This window comes from Cynoglossus semilaevis, chromosome 7 (assembly GCF_000523025.1).
Source record: "Cynoglossus semilaevis isolate Cse_v1.0 chromosome 7, Cse_v1.0, whole genome shotgun sequence".
NCBI classification, from domain to species: Eukaryota; Metazoa; Chordata; class Actinopteri; order Pleuronectiformes; family Cynoglossidae; genus Cynoglossus; species Cynoglossus semilaevis.
In genome coordinates, this window is record NC_024313.1 from 8,567,559 (window position 1) to 8,586,206 (window position 18,648).

The 18,648-nt window shown below is 41.7% G+C and overlaps 1 protein-coding gene across 2 annotated transcripts in view; it reads left to right on the forward strand.

Annotated features, from left to right (window-relative positions):
* runx2b (RUNX family transcription factor 2b) overlaps nucleotides 1–13,451 on the forward strand; it is a 41,735-nt gene extending 28,284 nt beyond the window's left edge. The window contains 3 exon segments of one of the 2 annotated variants that reach the window (NM_001328231.2): nucleotides 1,456–1,623; nucleotides 6,254–6,415; nucleotides 10,143–10,788. In NM_001328231.2, coding sequence (NP_001315160.1) covers nucleotides 1,456–1,623; nucleotides 6,254–6,415; nucleotides 10,143–10,621 — 809 coding nt within the window. In that variant the 3' untranslated portion in view covers nucleotides 10,622–10,788. 2 annotated transcript variants of the gene reach the window in all.
* The last annotated feature ends 5,197 nt before the right edge of the window (nucleotides 13,452–18,648 follow it).

Here is an 18,648-nt window from a genome sequence, read left to right on the forward strand (position 1 = left end):
CTGCAAAAGGGATGAGGGGATATTATAAATGACACGTGGACGCGAACGTTATGAAGTCTCTTAAGTAGCCAATGTTATTATTCCACGTTTCAGAGCAACTATGTTGAGGAGCAGATGATGAGACTGTGAGGTCTGTTTACTTTGAACTGGATATGATGTCAGTTCACTCAACGTCATTGTAATAAAAATCTTCGTCTGTCACCGGCCGCCGCCAGTCTAGTGTCTTATTCAAAGGCAGAAATATTTGTTATAGAAATTCCAATCATCCGTTCCAGAATAAAGTCATTTGCTGCATAAGTGCAACATGGTTTATGAGGCCATTTTATAGGCCGAAATGTTCTTCATATTTTCATTAGTGCAGACAATGAGATGCAAGAGTTTTCTGGTCTTTAAAGAATTTTTGTGGCTTTTTTTTTCTTTTCTTTTTTTATTCTACAATGCAACACAACACTCCGGCATGCAAACTCTTCTCCAACACTCCATCGATGCTTCTCCTCTCCCTCACTATCAGCCGAGCAGCAGCAGCATAGGTGTAGTTCTCGGTCTTTGTTCTTAGCCCAGACAGGTTAAGCAGGATTCTGTAGAAGCTCGTTGTTTTTACCATGGAGCTCTGCCAAGGACAGCAGCAGTTTTCTCTGCTCCCTTCTCTATGATATTTATTTTACCACCTTTACAGGGGAACTAGTGCACGACCAGGCAGACGCACGGGCGTTTGTGCGCCGTGTTGCTGCACATTTTGTCTCAAAGGACGACTGGAATAGAACGAGCATTTTCAGATTGTATAATAATGTGTAAAATTATCAACAGAGGAACGCTGGATGGGAAGGGGTATAATAGAGTTGGCATAGGCCTCAGCTCCTGTGGGGATAATTGAGGAATGGCGTGACAGGCTGTGTTTACCTGAGGAAGAAGCCTCAGGTTAAAACTAACGTAATGCATGCAACTGTTTTCTCTTAGAATCTCTCTCCCTCCCTCCCTCCCTCTCTCTCTTTCTCTGTATCTATCTATCTATCTATCTATCTATCTATCTATCTATCTATCTATCTATCTATCTATCTATCTATCTATCTATCTATCTATCTATCTATCTATCGCTTCTTTTTCTTACCTATAATGTTGCCAGATAATTAGCAGGATGTAGCATTCCGTTGTTAACAGCCTCTGTATCTCCTCTTTGTTCCAGTGGCACTAAATATATTTACACAGTTAGGCCTGGCACACATAAGAGGTTAGACAGTAAATGTTCTTTACAAAAGATAACTGTCAGAACTGAATGCCAGGACAGCTGCAAACAAGTGGAGATCATTAGCCACACAGTGTGCGGCGGCATCGACTCATGCAACATCACAGCATCAATACAATGAAAGCGCCGGCATGTGTCGTTACCACTGAAATTTACGACAGGCTTTATTTCTTAATCCTCAATATCTTGGAAAAAATGTTTTGTCTCTGCAGGGCATCGTCAAAAGCTGGAGGACCCTCCCAAGGCCGGTCTCTTCTCAGACCGCCTGAGTGAGCTGGAGAGGATGAGGGTGAGGGTCAGCGTTCCCACCCAAGGTCCTCGGCCCACCCTAAATACAGCAGCCAACTCCTTTAACCCACAGGGCCAGACACAGATAACAGGTCAGCATCACCAACATCCACACTGACATTCTTTGGGGATTTGGGATTTAGGACGTGAGCCTCTGAATGCACAGCTGCATTAAGCTGTTTGTTTGCTCTCGTGTGGATTATGTACAGCTTTAAGTACGACATGATTAGCTGTCATGAGTCATTTGAATTTAGTTTGAAATGCAGTCACTGCAGAACCATTCGCATACAAATAGAATTAGAGAACGGGATCAGTTACACATGTTCGCATCTAGAAGGAAAAAGTATCACATCGTGTTTTATTTTTAGCCCCAAAATACAATTTGAATTTTTCTTTTTCTACTTCCTCTAAGCTGAACCAGGATTTTCTTTTTCTTAATTAATACCCTCGTTAAAAACTGACCTATTTTTTAACCAACAGCCGAAGCACTTGACCTACATTGTGCTTGGCGCTGTGTCAAAACTTTGACCTGAGATTTAAATTATAATAATAATTGGCGCTTTCGGATAGGAATAAATATATATATATATATTATAAACATATATAAATATAAAGGTATACAAATTAAAAAGTATATATTAATATGACATTATAGCAATAGCAACCTTATTCTGAAATACTGCTGTACTTTTATCTGATTCTAAACTAAAATAATTGAACGTCCTCTAGGAGTTAGTTTTACTTATCTCGCTCCATGTGAGAAGGTTGTTTAAAAGAAAATCTTTGAGAGTAAATACACAAAGGCAAGTGTAATTCTGCATCATTAAAGAGTCCAGTAAGTATCTACACTCTCCATCAAACTTTAATAAAACAAGGCTCAGAGTCCAAGCAAACAGAGATGCATTTACTGTATCTAAGGTGAAATATCAAACCCTCAACCGGAGCCGTGGGCACGTCCAGCAGTTTATGCCACCCAAGGCCCGGTGTGGTATTTGAACGCTGCCTCTGAGGTCACCCGCCTCTCTGCGTTCTATCGGTTACATCCTAGAAGGTAACCCCATCTGTCACGGTTGAGGGTGGCTGCCACCCGATCGCTCACACTTCTGCAGGCTCATCGCAGGTCGTCATTTACCTCTTAGTTACTTTCTGGCACGACTTTGTAGTCTTACTTAGTGGATCATTTGCGGGATGGTTAAGCAGCTTAGTTAAGCAGCGATGAGCAGAGAGATTTACACACAGGGTTGATTCACTGCGAGTAAACTACTTTTAATGTGCCAGTGAAATTTGGGATCAGATTCATTGTTGGTTTATTACTAGCTTTATTTTGTACTTTATTTTTCTTTTTTTTAAATCAATCGATTTATTATTTAACTCTGTCCAATTGTTTGTCATTATTTTTGGCAATTTTTTTAACCATTTGCCCACTTACCTTTTTTTATACTACCTAGCAACTACTTAAGTCATTTCACAAATAAAATGAGTAAATTCCAGACCTTTCCAAAGACCTGCACCTGTCATCTCTTTATGCAGCTAGATAACGTTTGTGAAAACATTTGCATATGCAGAGTTTTGCTTTTGTCGCGTCATTTCAGCTGCCGTTTTGGCCCAAAGGCCTTTGTCTCCAGGCCTAACAGAATAGAAAAGCACAGGGATTTACATCCGTCATCTCACTATCGCAACTACAAATCCAAACATGTCGTGATGAAACACTAAAAATAGCACAATGACAAACATAAGACATTATCACAGACAGATGCTGCGTACGATTACAGAAATACTGGAACGTATAATACTGGTAGTAGCAGTATTGTTGAATCAGTATCAGTATTTGTTCCATCCCGGAAGATTTAGATTCTAGATTCTGTTCTAGATTGTAAAGCTCTTCTGAGGACGTGTCATAACAAATACCTGATTCATATCATTCAAGTCACCTGATTCAATAGTTCATTACTCGTATGTTTGTGTGGAAGGAGCTTGTGAGATCCTGCTGGTGTTTTGTTTAGGAGTTTTTTTCCATTGCATATTAGATGTAAATTGTCTTTATAATTTGACAATCCTCTAAAAACAAAACAGCACAAAACTGTACAGACTTAATCTGCATTGTCAACATTTGCAAATAGTTGACTGAGTTCTAGGTGTGGCTGTGTCTTCTTGCAAATGGGAAACAAAAGGCAGCTGGGAACTGTAGTGGAGAGAACATGCAAAACACAGTCCAGTTCAAATTCACAGCCATGTTCGGAAATTTGAAGCAGAAAGTCGGATTTTAGAATAGCATTAATCGTAATCCAAGACAGAGAATAGACACAATTAGCACAAGCAATGTGTCGCAATATATTCATACGAACTAACGTACTAAAGAGATTTTTTTTTCTAGGCCAATCCAAATATATTTATTCCCGCATCATTATGATAGGGACTTAAAAATACACTGTTGCTACTGCCACCCTGGGGTAGGTGTATAAATGATATTCACTAATGAAAAGGCATATTTACCTGAGCCTGTTTTATATAACTCAGCAATAAACTGATTTCCTCGGGGGTGTATGTGTGTTTTTCTGTTAAGGGCTAGATAAGAGCTATAATTAGAATTGCTAATCTCAAAGCAAAATACCGCAAAACTGTCAAAAACCTAATCTGAATTGTCAACACCTGGAAATATTATGTATCATCATGTACTATCAGCTCGGAGCTCGTAGCCTCAGAGGAAATAAAATCAAGCCTGTACTGCGTGTGTGGGAAAAATTAACTATTCAAACTGGATTATACTGTACAGCACTCTAAAAATTACTAATTATTAAAAATTACTTAATTAATTTTCAAATAAAAAACAAAGTGCATTGACTTTTTCGTTCTTACGGTTCTACGACTTTTTAACCATGTCGGAACTGTTCGTAAGTACCTGTGTCACTCAGCTATGCTAACACAGTGCTAAGATCGTAATCTAGGTCATAAAAACATCAGAACAGTCTGACTTGTGCTTGGGAGCCATAATGAAGAACAAATAATGTATGACGTACAACCTGTGAATCTAATCAAAGTCGTAAAAACCCAGAACCTCCTATAATTTATTTTCCTGAAAAGTCGAATTCTCTGAATCATCTCCCACGCCTGTTCAGGTGTAATAGGTTTTATGAGTGTTTATACTCCTCCTGTCTGCCACCCATGATGGTCACCACCGCAGTGAGATGATTCATCCTGAACCCACAGTGTTTATTGATACCTGCTTCAAGTGCTGACATGTTTTACTTGAGTCATTTTACTATTTTAACGATTGTGTTTCCACTTATGGACAATTTCTAAGTTATTAAGTTGTGTTTATTTGTTTGTGTGTCAGGTGAATGCCTTGACTGACCTTGAAAGTGCCGGTGTTGTAAAAACACCGACGCCGCAGAAGCGTTAAATGATGTGATCGCAACTGTCAGCACCATCAAATGTGCTGTTTACTGCTGTAGCTTCAAGAATGAACTTGTTTCTTATAGAGGAGGGTAAACAATGACTAGTTATTAGAGGTGGCAGTTCACTCCTTTATTGTCTGTTATTTCATCTAACATTATTATTTTTTTTTTTTTTTACTTTTTTTTCTCAGATGCAGTAAGAAATGCAATTGAATTTCAAAGGCACATTTACTCACGATCGTACAAAGTCAATGTTTTCACCGTCTTACTTAGAAATTAAATTTGATAAACTATGGTAAATACAGGAAGGAAAATGCACCAAAATTAAAATATATGACAAAAGCACATTTATATGTACAAATGTTGCTCAAGTTATTATGTTTGATTGTACTGTAGGACAGACACAGACAGCAGTGATGGGAATATTGACTCCTCACACCAGTATTGATGACTGACATAAAGTATTGGTAATAAACAACAGCAGAAAATAAAACACATATTTTAGGTTAACTTGCTACATACGAAGATTGGTGCTGCACTTTGTAACTGAACTGTACCATTGATGTCACATGACCACTGTACAGAAGAAAGCAGTGACTGCATGTGATCAAGTCTATTAGACATCTTTGCTATTAAACTATTTAGTTTGTATTGTGTAAAAAAAAGTAAAATATCGGTGTAAAAAAATAAATAAATAAATCAGAATACTGTACAAATGTTGCTCAAGTTATTATGTTATTGCCCAGGTATTGCCCAGGTATTGCCCATCCCACAGACAGTGCATGGTAGTATATGGGTCACATAAATGACCCATAAAATCTGTTAGTGGGCTCAATACATTTGTGTAACAAAAACATAAAAATATAGCTTGTAAATATGTACTTGTGTTGTGCACACAGAGTCAGGTCTGTGTGAAGGTTATTTTCATGGTTGTGAGCCGGTGTGTTTACGCCCTGGGAGTGTGCCAACGCGGCTCTCTGTGCCTCAGCTGCACACACAATGTTTTAAAAAGGCAAACAGGAAGATCTTCTCTTCAAAAGTAAACATTATGTGTCATTACAGAGGATGTTGCATAACGCGCCCAACTGATACTTACCTCCGACCGCATGCACAGCAAAACCCAACAGTGCTGATTGTCTGCCGTCGTTATTTTACCTTATTTGTCAATTTGCTCCATTTCCAATGAGGAGTTTTTCATTTTCACCCGTGGATGGTGGTAATTATTCTCTCTCTCTGTCTTCCCCTTGTCCCATTTCCTCCTTCTGTCTCTCTGTTCTGTTTTCCTTTCTCCACTCCTTCTGCTTTTGCCCGATTTCTCCCCCATCAGACCCTCGTCAGTCCCAGTCCCCTCCTCCCTGGTCATATGAACAGACGTACCCGTCCTACCTGAGTCCCATGGCATCCCCCTCAGTCCACTCCACCACCCCCCTGTCCTCCAGCCGAGGCACGGGCCTGCCTGCCATCAATGACGTGCCTAGACGCTTGCCAGGTAGAACGACTTCTCTGCCACTATGTCAAGTAGGACTGGGGTGGGGGAGGGCAGGGGGAGGCGGGGTTCACCAAAAAACATAGACAAAACAGACAACAACATCAAGAAATGTTAGTTTTCTGGAAATACTGCCTATAATTACAGAAACATATAATTGATTTGGCTTTGTTTTGAATTAGCCTGTTGGTCAATGTCCAATTTATTTAGCATTAGCAAAAACAAGTGACATGGATAAATACATAAGATTAAAGCTTAAAGCCGAGCTTAACTTCTATAGAAACTATAGTCCAAAGTTCAGACTTCTTCTAAGAACTACATGTAATACTATCATATTACTTCTTAAGTTTCAAGCTATTTCAGGAGCTGGAATTCAACCATTAGGTCACATCTTAGCATGAGCATGGGAGTCTTACAGTAACATAAGTGTGTGCTAACGTTATCTTTGTTCCTAAAAATGAAGAATGAAGTATTTTTATTAATCAGTTAATGTGATTCTAGTCCATATTTGAGCATGTGAGCATTAGTTAGTTTGGGTTGCTGCTTGTACACAAATCAAAACCACATCACGTCACACTGTCACAAACCAAGCTCTGAGACAGAGGAAGAGGAAGATAGATGCTCACACTGACAAACCGTTCAAATTCAAATTAAAGCAAAGGTAGACGAGTGAGTGCTTCTATCTTCAGTTATTTTCCCATTCTCTAATCTGTCTGAGAACTCAAGTATGTTTATCCGCTCTCTCCAAAGAGCCATTTGGATTTTTTAAAAAAAAGCCAAAGAAAGAAAGATTGTTTCCTCTTTTTCCTGCTCCATGCCTTTGATCCCAGAGAAGTATGGGTAATAACAGGCCCGGGGATAATAACAGACTTGTGACTGACAAATTAAGCATCTTTATAGTGATGTGCCACTCTGACAAGGCATTCTGGGTAACTGCATTAGCCAGTGTGTTTGCCAGGGGAACCTCATCTGTGTTCCAATTTGTCTCTGTTTTTTTCCCTCTCCTCTGTACACCTGTTTGACTCACTGCCATATTCCCTTTTTTCTTTCCTTTCTTCCTGTCATTTCCTTGTCCTGGTCCTCATGCTAATGTACACCACCCTCCCCTGTATGTGTGTGTGTGTGTGTGTGCCCCAAACCTGGGTGAATGGTTACGCGACCGTGTGACTCTGCATCAGAGAGGATTTAATATCCAGCCAGCTGCCTTGTCAGCTTTGATTAGTTCATTCCTTTCCTTCAGCTTTCATGTCTGCAGTACGAGGCTTTGTTCTCAAAGTGGCATGTAGGCTCGTGTGAGCACGTGCACAGGCATGATCGCAGGCCAAAAGCCTTTTCTTTCCACCTATGGCTGCTCGCACACCTCAAGTGCTCAACACCTACTAAGTGATGTGACTAAGATCTCTACAGATCACGTTGACACCTCGCCAGGTTGCGCTGTAACAGTATACACCCATAGAACGTGCCGACACGTACAATCATATGGATGTTCCACGGCAAACACTCGCGTGGTGCAGATAATCTCTGCAGTGGTTGAAAGTTGCTAAGATAAATCAGAACAATAATAATACAAATAAAAATTAATAAAAACACGAAACACGAAAAAGTAAATGTTATAAAATATTATATATATTAAATATATATTTCGTTTCATATACTTGTGTGAAACCTGATCCTGTTTAGTTGAACACAACGATATCTTTATTTTTATAGCTATATGCTGCCCCCTAGTGGACGAGTAGTTAATGATCTACTAAATGATTATTTTCCACCGTACACCGTATGATTTCCCGCGGTAAACTAATGTGCCGTTGGGACAGTGGTTGGTAATTATTAGTTGGAAGAGTATGAAGTTGGAAGTTGCTGCTGAATGTGTGTGACCTTCGACCCCATACAGATGTCCTGGAAAACCTGGTGCTACATGAGAAACCATGGTACTGTCTAGTCACAAAACTTTTAGCTGGTCTGACCACTCCTGTTACTTAAAGGAAGCCACAGATTTTATTCTAAATTAAATCAAGCCATATATTTCCTAATAAAAGAGCATTTGCTTTTTGAAAATTATTTCCTTGGTTCGCACCCCGGGGGTGTGGCTTACACCAAAAGCGATTCTGCACAGCTTATATGATGCGTTTTAAAACATCCACTGAACTTAACGATGGTTTGCTTACAGTGCACACGGTGCAGCTTTAATTCCACGAAATGTTGTCGTTTTGCAAATGAATTTGTAAAATCCGTGAAGACATTTACCATTAATTGTTCACTTCAAGTACAGTAAATAAAGTCACGTTTATAAATAGTGAATAACGTTCCATTTTGATTCAACTACAAGCAGTAATCAGTAAACCCTAAACACTGAACAGAATCAGAGGTTCGTGGAACAGCGTGTTTCATGCCTGAGATCACAGTGGTCCGCTGCAGTCGAGACAATCTCCCACTATTCCTATTAGAATCAAATGGATAATGTGGAAAGAGGAAGTTAAAAGGGCCCTAATTGGCAGCATATGCTATCTGACGCTAGCAACAAACTGGGCTTCACAATTCCTTAGCTGCACATAAACACTGTATCCCCTCCCTCTCCCCCATGCCACCCCCTGTCCTCTCACAGCAGACATGGTGACACAGAAGACGCCTAGTGATTTATGATAAGAGCAGCATGGCTGGACTAAACCACGGAGAGGAGACAGCAGGGAGGGAGGGAGTGGGGGGGTGAGGGGGGCTTTTATTCTCCTTAAACTCTGCACCCCGTGCGCAGCTCGCCGCAGCCAGTTAGTGGTTTCTGGGTATTTTTTAAAGGGATGAAGTGAAGAGAGGAACGAGGGGTGAGATGGAGCAGCTCCTTATCAGCTCTCTCACACACACACACACACAGACACAGCACACACGCTGGAGCCGATGGGAGGCGAGGAGAGGAGCCACATCAGAGCTCAGCCCTGCCTCATTATGGATCTCATGGAAACTGTTTCTGCTCAAAGTGTTTCCACATGTGCAGCTCCTGATTCATCCCAACTGCTTTTTTATGTGCATACAGTATTCACACACATATACCCCCCTCCCCGTTACACACCCACACACAGACACACACAGACAGAGTGCGTCTGCGTGGCCGAGTGTGTGTTTGCATGCATAAACGTTGGCGTACAGTACATACGTGTAAACACGCACCGACTTTGGCAGGAATATGAAATGCAGAGGCGTAAATATGTTTTTTCTGAGGACCCATATTTTAAATGTCACAAAACTAAGTCAATAGACATCCACCCTTTGGGAAACAATGTGTCAGGGCACATGCATGGCCGGGACTTTGGTGTTTGGTAACTTCATCAATACTTGGGAGTTGATGCGAACAACAACACAGAAGTTGATGAGTGTAACAATATTTATGGATAATCGCTGTTTCATAACCGCGCCCACAAGGCCTATTAAACAAACCTAATTGCTTCATACACACATCTGGCTCCGAAACATCTCATTACGACGGATTCTGCTTACTTACGTCTCGTCTCCCCCGGGGGATTTATCTGTTAATTTTAATTACTCAACAAGACAACGTGCAAAATAGTCGTGCAGGCCAAAGCCACAGTTCGTGTCATCAATAATCCAAAGTGACAAAGTGTTGTCAAGTACCGCTGTTTCTCTGGCTTTCATAACCATGGCTGCTGCGAACACTCGATGTCACAGTGTTCGCCGTCATTGACGGGCGTGTTTGTTTTGTTTGTCTCCGTGTCCGTAGGTTCTTCTGACCTGAGCCCCTTCCCCGGTCAGTTTGAGCGGCAGTTCCCAGGACTCTCCTCCCTCACAGACACTCGCTTCTCCGGCCCTCGGATGCACTACCCGGCCACCTTCACCTACACCCCACCAGTCACCTCTGCCATGTCCCTAGGCAGCGCCCACTACCACACCTACCTTCCCCCTCCTTACCCCGGCTCCACCCAGAGCCAGAGCGGACCCTTTCAGACCAGCAGCACCCCCTATCTCTACTACGGAGCTTCGTCCGGCTCGTACCAGTTCTCCATGGTCCCGGGGGGCGATCGCTCACCTTCCCGGATGATCCCGCCTTGCACTAGCGCCTCCACAGGCACCACTCTGGTCAACCCCAACCTGCCCAGCCAGACTGAGGGTGGCGTGGATGGCGACGGCAGCCACAGTAACTCCCCAACCATTCTCAACCCCGGAGGCCGGATGGATGAAGCTGTCTGGAGGCCATATTGAAGAAAAGCAGAACTGGGAAATTCAGAATTCCGCTGAGGGCATGGTTTGAAAGCACAAAACCTTTTTTTTTTTTTTATTTGAAAAAAAGGGGGATTTTTGAGCTCTCATTTTCTATCTCTACATTTTGCTTGGAAATTATGGTTGAAACAATATTCATGGAAAAAAAAGAGCAGACTTATGGACCAGTCTTCCTGGAATGTGTCCTGACCAAAGCACTACAAAGGGAGTCATTTTCACAGCAATAATGAGAAAGACAGTTTTTGGTTTACTACGCCCATGTGGATGAGACACTTCAGTTTGATTAAAATCCACAAGCTAAGGGATGCTTCGACAATATTTGTAGAAGACTGCCTCTTTTGTATAGTGTTTCTATTTCAATAAGGCTTTTTTTGCAGAGCATGATATTTTTTTTTTTTTTTTTTTTGTATGACGACAATATCGAGATGCAAGTTAAGCACTGAGTAGCGAGTGATGAGAGTAACACGTATGTTACCTTTAAGTGGTACGGACGGTAAATTTGCTTTGAAACATTTAATTTAACGTGTATATTGTTGGTGAAACGATGTAGATTGAGGCGTATTTCTTAGTTTTAACTTATAAAAGCCATAAATTATGTATTGTATTTTAAACTTGAGTCGAAGAAGTGTAATCTGAATATTTTTGATGCATCTATAATGACTAAGTTAAAATGAGTTTTTCTTATTTGATAGGTAATTTAAAAGAGTGAGAAGTATTGTTTGTTTTTGTTTTTTTTTTGTTTTGTTTTTTTTTTCTTTTCTTTTCTTTTTGTAGCACCCAATGATTTAAATTGTTTCAAATATGAAATGTAAATTCCAAAGAGTATTGCAACATGTTTTTTTTCTGGTGTAACTTTTGGTTTAACTGCTCCACACGTTAAGAGCTTCAACATCTTCGCTAGGCGTTGACACACATTTGGCTTGGAATTAAACCTTTGGTATTTATTGAGCAATAACTCGCATTGTGCCTCTTGGCAACGTACCGCCAAAGAGAGCTTCAATGGGGGAGAAATAATTACCCGTTGGGGGGAAAGTCTGCTTGATTTCTGTAGTTTGTCTCGTCTGACATGCACGCAGAATAATACATATATATATTTTTCTTTCTCATCCAAAGAGAAAATTGTATATTTATGCACAAACTGACGCCGAGCCCAAAGATGATGATTGCACTGCAACGTCTGGCGGTGCACTCCAAAGCGGCGGCTCAGGACTCCTCAGGAGTGTGGAAGAATCCCTCCGATTTTTTTTCATATCTCTGCTCTGTCAAGATCACGGGGGGAAACATGCCAAGTCTATTGTAGCTTTGAGATAGCTTTGAAAAAGTTTGTCTTAGTGTGAAACACACGTGGGTACTTTCTCTTTTTTTCTTCCTTCTCTTTTTTCAGTCTTTAAGATTGAACAGGAGATATCACAGTTACAGACAAAAATCAACTGTGACATTCCTTCAGATGTTTATTTATTCCAAAGATTTTGCTTCTGTTGACATGATTTACCAAGTGTATATACACACAGGTTTTCAGTGGTGACACTGGTCACCGTCGAAAACCTCTCTGTGGCACCGGGATGAGTGGGAGGTCTGAGGTTTTACAATCTGAAATTACTATTTGTTTTGTTTTTCTCTCTCTCTCTCTCTCTGGTTCTCTCTTGTGTGTGTTTGAGAAAAAGGAAAAAGTGCAAAAACGGAGGTGATTGGATGCAGCTGCTGGCAGCAAACTGGCAACCGAAAAAATATGGGAGACTTGTGTATGTTTGTTTCATAAAGCATTTATTTCTTGTTTTATTTCTAGCAGCACTTGTGGCTCGCCGCCAGCTGGGCTCATGGTTTTGATCCTCACTGCCGAAATAATGCCACTGGAGTCTCTTTCACACACACACACACACACCGAATGGATAACACTTGGCCAAACAAGCCATTTATATTGGAGCTGAGTCTGATCTCACAAGGCAGTTGGTATTTGTTTGAAAAAAAAAAAAAACTTTTTTCCCTCTTTCATGCAACGTGATACTCGGTCCATATAGGTAATATAATAACCCAATTTTAAAAAGCTGAGAAAAACAGGATCCTGTCCAAGGATTCCAACTTTGTGCTTTTCATTGGAGGTTTGCACGTAGCACCTCTCTCTCCCTCTCTCTCTCTCTCTCTCTCTCCAGTCTCTGCGGAGGATGTCCTGAACTCACTTAACGGAATTGAGTGTGTCACACTACATTTCCCCGACTGCTGCGGCCCGAATGAAAAGCTGTTATACAGTAACAGATGAAATCAAATCAAACCCCTTTTAGGCCGTTGTCATGTTTTATGTCAAACACAAGTCGATCCAGTGTCTCCACAGCACCCATTTATTTATGTTCCTTTTAAACTGTTTACACATCAGTGCAGCACTGACATCCCATCCTGTCCTCATGTCTCTTTGTTTGTGGGTTTTTTCTTTTTCTTTTTTTTTTATCTCTTTGTTCATAAATTAAGAGCTTCATCCTTTTAATTTCCTATGATTTAATGTCGCATACATCCGAGTCCTTGTATTATTTAATGATCAACATGTATGATATGGAGGAAGTGTCCTTTACATTATCTGCTCTCGTGTAAAGCGCTCTTGTTATGTTTCTGTTGTTATGCTTCTTTTCTCATGAACTCTTGTCAGGAAAAACAGAAGCTAACGGAGGCACCGTTAGTCTTTGCTGGTACGTTTCATCAAACATCGAGTGACTTTTTTTTTTTTATAAAGGGACAACACACCTGACAACAGTGAGTGAAATTGGCATTATGATTGTACATTTAGTTTATTTTAAGAATAAAATATGAATTTTGTAACTCAGTTTTGGTCTCGTCCGGTTTCTGATAAAACGTCACGTACGCTGTTGTGTTTATCAGCGTGCTATGAGATATCAGGGCATGTCACTGTCTGCTCCTCTGCAGCAGAGACTTCCACCTGTGCTCAGTCACTCCACCTCATCAGCACAACCGCTGCCACCTGTTGTTTGTCTGATTGTCCTCACTCACATGCCGACTTCCCAGCACTTGTTTCCTGACTGCTTCTCTGGAATCGAGCCTCCGACCTTCGCCTGGTTTCTGCCCCACTGTAACCACCGGCTAACATTCTGTAAGTTTGACTGCTGACAGATGTGGTTGTGCTGCTGTTGTTTCCTCCTCAGACCCGTGACTGGATGTCAGAATGATTAACAGAGAACTATAGAGCTAGTAGTTTTAGCGACATATCTCAGAGAACGCAAAGGAGCTTAGCAAAGCACAAACATGTACATTTTCATTAGCAGAAAATGCATCGCTTATTACGACCATTTAAATATTGGACTTTTTCTGGTTGAAAATATTTTTAGAAAGTTTAGTCAAAGGTCAAACGATTCTTTTGTACCAGTGTATTAAATTCATGAACCGTGGCTTTACAATCTCCAGCAGGGAAGAGACAAGGATGTGTATTTTTTGTCATCATCATGAAGGAGGAGAAAATGTTTTCCTTCTTTTTCTACAAAAGAAGAAAACAGTTTAGTCGCTTCATTGGGAGCCAATGAAAACGAGTCAAAGTTGTATCGGCAGGTCTGCTAACAGAGACTGTGATATGGCTGTGGATTGGCATCCGTCATGTTGTCTATATATGGGAGAGAGAGAGCCTTTGATTTTCCATTTTATTAGAAAGGGGCCACCACAGAGAGCACTCCTTGTTCGTCCAAAAACATTTAAGTGCTGTCATCACTCATTTAATCTCAAATGAAACCGTTGACGAGCGGGTCCGTGAGCATGTTGTGCATAAGGAGCATATTTTGTGGTGTCATCTCTGATGTGCCGGTCTGTCTGCACCAACATTGTCTTTGGATGAGGACTGGGGCCGCGGCACGCTCAGCCAGACTCCTCTTACTGCCACTGCCACTGCCATGGCCTTGTTTCAAAGATACAGTGGGGAAACCAGAGGGATGGAGACAGGAACAGAGACGGAGAGATTCAGGGAGGCTGTTTTACATTATTCCAAGACATAATAGAGCCAGTCTGAGCGTGCATACACGCACATACACATGTAGGAACAGAGAGAACTGCACCATCCCCATGTCTGTGTTCAGATTTGGAACGTTCTCGGGATTTCCCTGAATATAGATTGCTTGGAAAAAAAAGCGGCCATTGGTTTCAGGTTCACATTCCCAGCGTTCTCGTTTACGTCTAGCAATTACAATAATGAACTCTGGAGGAGCAATGAGACCCAGACACCCGGAAAAATTAGCATAATGTCCCGCACGCACGGCAGAGACGGCGCTGCTCAATGAGGCAGACTCATTTGAGTGGGATTGATACAGAGTCCCTCCCCCTCCCTTTTAAATTTGGTGGTTTAAACATGATGCCAGTGATGATGTGCGCTTGATTTTCATACCAGGTCATAAGTCGTTTTGCAGGGGAAGGACAGAGCAGACTGCAAACGCTCCTCCTCCTCGTGCAATCAGCAGAAAGGGATTCAACCAGATTTACACAGGAGACAAAACCACTTCATTTAAATGACCTTTACACACAACCGCACATACACACACAGAGACGTGCATACACACACACACAGAGTAGATAGCCTAACACAAACTGTTTACTTGACCTCTGCAAACGTGTTCAGTGGAGCAGCTCAGGCGGGGAAGTGATCCTCCAGGGTCCCATAGCGCTCGCAGGGCTGTATATCTGTGTGTATGTTTCCGTCTGCACTAACAGGAGTGTGGGTATATACATGTATGTGTGTGTTTTTATAAGAGACAGAAAGAACTCACACATCTTGATTTCTCATTTGGACTAAATATAAGCCCGAGGTTCTCAAATGCGTCCCTGCTGGTGGAACGTTATGATGACCTGGACTTTTTTTTTTTTTTTTTAAATCTTCTCCAGTCGTCTGAGTTTAACGAATGGTGGCGGTTCACTTGAGTATCACAGGAAAGCCATTGTTCAGATTGACCCGTGCCCATCAGAAAGTACGCAGACTGAACTTAATTTGATCTGATTGTAATTGAGCAAACGCCCTTCTGCTCCAAAAGGATTTCAAAACGAGTCAACAATAACTGTGTACTTTGGCGCTCTCTAGTGGCTTTTTAGTCAACCTTAGGGTTGCGGGGCCAACATTAGAACCAAAGACATGTAGGGATAAGGCCAGACTTACAAAATCTATGTCAGTGGTACAGCACCCACAATTTGTCTTTCTTAGACAGTAAATTATTACCAGATATGAAAGGTTCCTCACTCTCACAGAGAGCACGGTTTGTAAATGATGACTTGTCTTTTGACCTGTAATAGAAGAAATGATCAATTGGCAGCAGACATCGCACGCAGGCACCGGCCCAGACCCTCGGGGTCGTGGTAGATTGTGAGGCCCACTGACATTTCTTTTAAAATCCATTCATTACCAGATTAAAGCATAACTCCTTGGAAACGTAGAAGTCCGTGAAAGCATTCGCTGCTTAGTGGAACGCAGCGCGGAGAAAAGACCACTTATAAACCCTAAAATGCCCAGAGTTCTCGTCCCCGTGCCAGTTCAGATTATGCAATTTGATACTGGCCACATCACTTAAGCACAAAAAAAAAACACAGAGAAAATTCAAATGTCAGAACCATGGACAGCGACCAAACACCCACACACAAGGCCTTCTTTGTTCAGACCTTCACTTCACGTCAAGTGTTTCAAATTACACATCATCTCAACTGTCAAAACCTGCAAACTGTTGCGGAGTGCTCAGATGTACAGAAACGTAAAACAGGAAAAACACTAAATTGGTGCCAAATATTCGTGTTTAAAAAAAATGACTTTTTCCATAGGATTTGGTCAGGCAATAAAATATCAAACATTTTGGCAGGTTCCCCAACACTGAACATGAAAGAGCTCGATTTGTTCCTCCTGTGAGATGAAGGGCTAATCTGCCCAGTGTTGAAACTACTGACAAAACTTTCTCAGAGCAGTCCCTCAGATCCGCTTGACAAATACCAAAACCCAGTGACATGCTGTTGACAATATCCTTAAAGCTGCTTGGAAAATACATAACTACGTGGGGATGCCAGGCAACGAAAAAGAGGATGAAGGATGCCCGCCGTCGTGTCTGCTTCTGCTTTATACATTCATCCTCGCTGTCTCCAAAGATCATAACTCGTGTACGAGGCAGGTTTTACACTTTATGACTGGAAAATAAAAAAGGCTGCGTGTTTCCTGCAGGCAAAGCGATGATTTACAGCCACGAATGATAAAGTGAGGGGCCGTCTGACAGTGCGGATGTGTGAGGGCTGCTGAGGATCCAGACATGTCCGACATGTGGATGTGAATGTGGTCGGTTATATACTTTGGAGCCTAGCGGAGAGAGAGAGAGTAGTTCTGGCTCACTCGCCGCTATCAATACCTGACATCATCATCTCACATAATTAGCACAGTGTCCACATCCTTCTCCAGTGACCGTGGACCATTTCATGTGGTTGACGACTGGAACCGAAACATAAGCCAGTAAATTTAAGTGAGGGCATAAAAACCATGAGGCTTTGCTGTCTGTAGACATGGTTCCTCCTTGCAAAAAAGAGCCAATCAGATATGTTTATCTGCCTAGATTTGTGCCTGATTACTTAAATACTCAAAAAACAAAAAAAAAAACAAAAATCTTCATGAAATAGGTCCAAGCTTAAACTTTAGACCTACGTGCTCCAGGCCCTGAAAGGACTGGTCCCAACCACCACATGGCCCCTGCACCGATCTGATGCACAGCGGCGGTTGAGTGCCAGCGACTTTTCTCTTTCTCTGCTGAGGTCGTTAGTCTTGCGCCGTAACCACAGGCGTGCGCCAGGCAGATCAATAATCCCCATCACACTTCACCACAAGTCAGTCAAACCTCCACGGCGAGAGGAGCCGGAGGATCGAGGGGCGGTGGCGGCGGCGGTGGAGGGTTGCAGCACAGAATCTGATACTCTCCGTGATGTTCTGCGTCTCAGTGTGGAAAAAATGAGGAGTCATCTTCTGTGGCTCTGTTTCTGCTTTAAACACAATCTCCTGTTATGACATGGTTCCTATGCTCGGATTAGATTCTTCCCCCGCAGGCCTGTTGGACGTCAGCTGTCACCCCGTTGCGCTGATGTCACATGTCACTCAGTATCACGTTTGAAGGTATTCACGCACATGTGTGAATGAGACGAGGATTTTATTTTTTTAGCTAACGTAAAAGGATACTTGAATCATTGACTGAGCTTTTCCAGACTCACAGGATGTTTTTGATCCAAAATCATCTTAATTTAAAAATTCAATTTTTTTATTTGGCGCAATAGACTAAGTCATTTCACACAGGATAGCCCTGACCTGTTGATTTATTTATTTAGCCAAGGAATAAATAAATGATGGGCAAGTAAAACATTTAAATTCATTATCCCTTAGTTATAATAACCGTATTAAAACTTGAGCTTTAAGGCATCATGGGAAAAGGGAAAAATGGATACTCAGAGACTTTAATTTGGACTTTATTTTTACTTTTTGTCTTCTGATGAGATATTTCAAAACTGGTAGAGAAGTTCAGATACCTGTCTGTCCTACCAGACCAGAGTGAATGCCAAAAAACTGTCTGTTCTGGAATAGGATTCTCTATAAAATTGTTATTATAACCCAATAAGCACGCTTCGTTTTTCCATGTTTTTATACGCGAATAAAGGTGCCACGTATTAATGTATTATAAACTGGAAAAGAAACCTTGTTGTTTATCCTCCGTATAAATCTCGGGGTTTTATCTCAGTGTAATGTGAAAAGCAGAACTTGTTTGAGATAACAACCGGTGGAGCCGCGTCTTTCAGGACTGCCGTTTCAGGACATAATTTAAAACAAAGTTTCTCCTAAAACACAAGGACAAGAGGAGGAAAGCAAACTTCACCTCGGGCTCAAACATATTTGTCCGTCTCCTGGGTGCAATATCTATGGTAAGCGGCGACTCAAATTGACTCGCTCCTGCGAGGGCGCACCGTGGCCCGAGGCAGTATTTCTCAAACTAGGGGTCTGGCCCTTAATTGGATCACAGGTC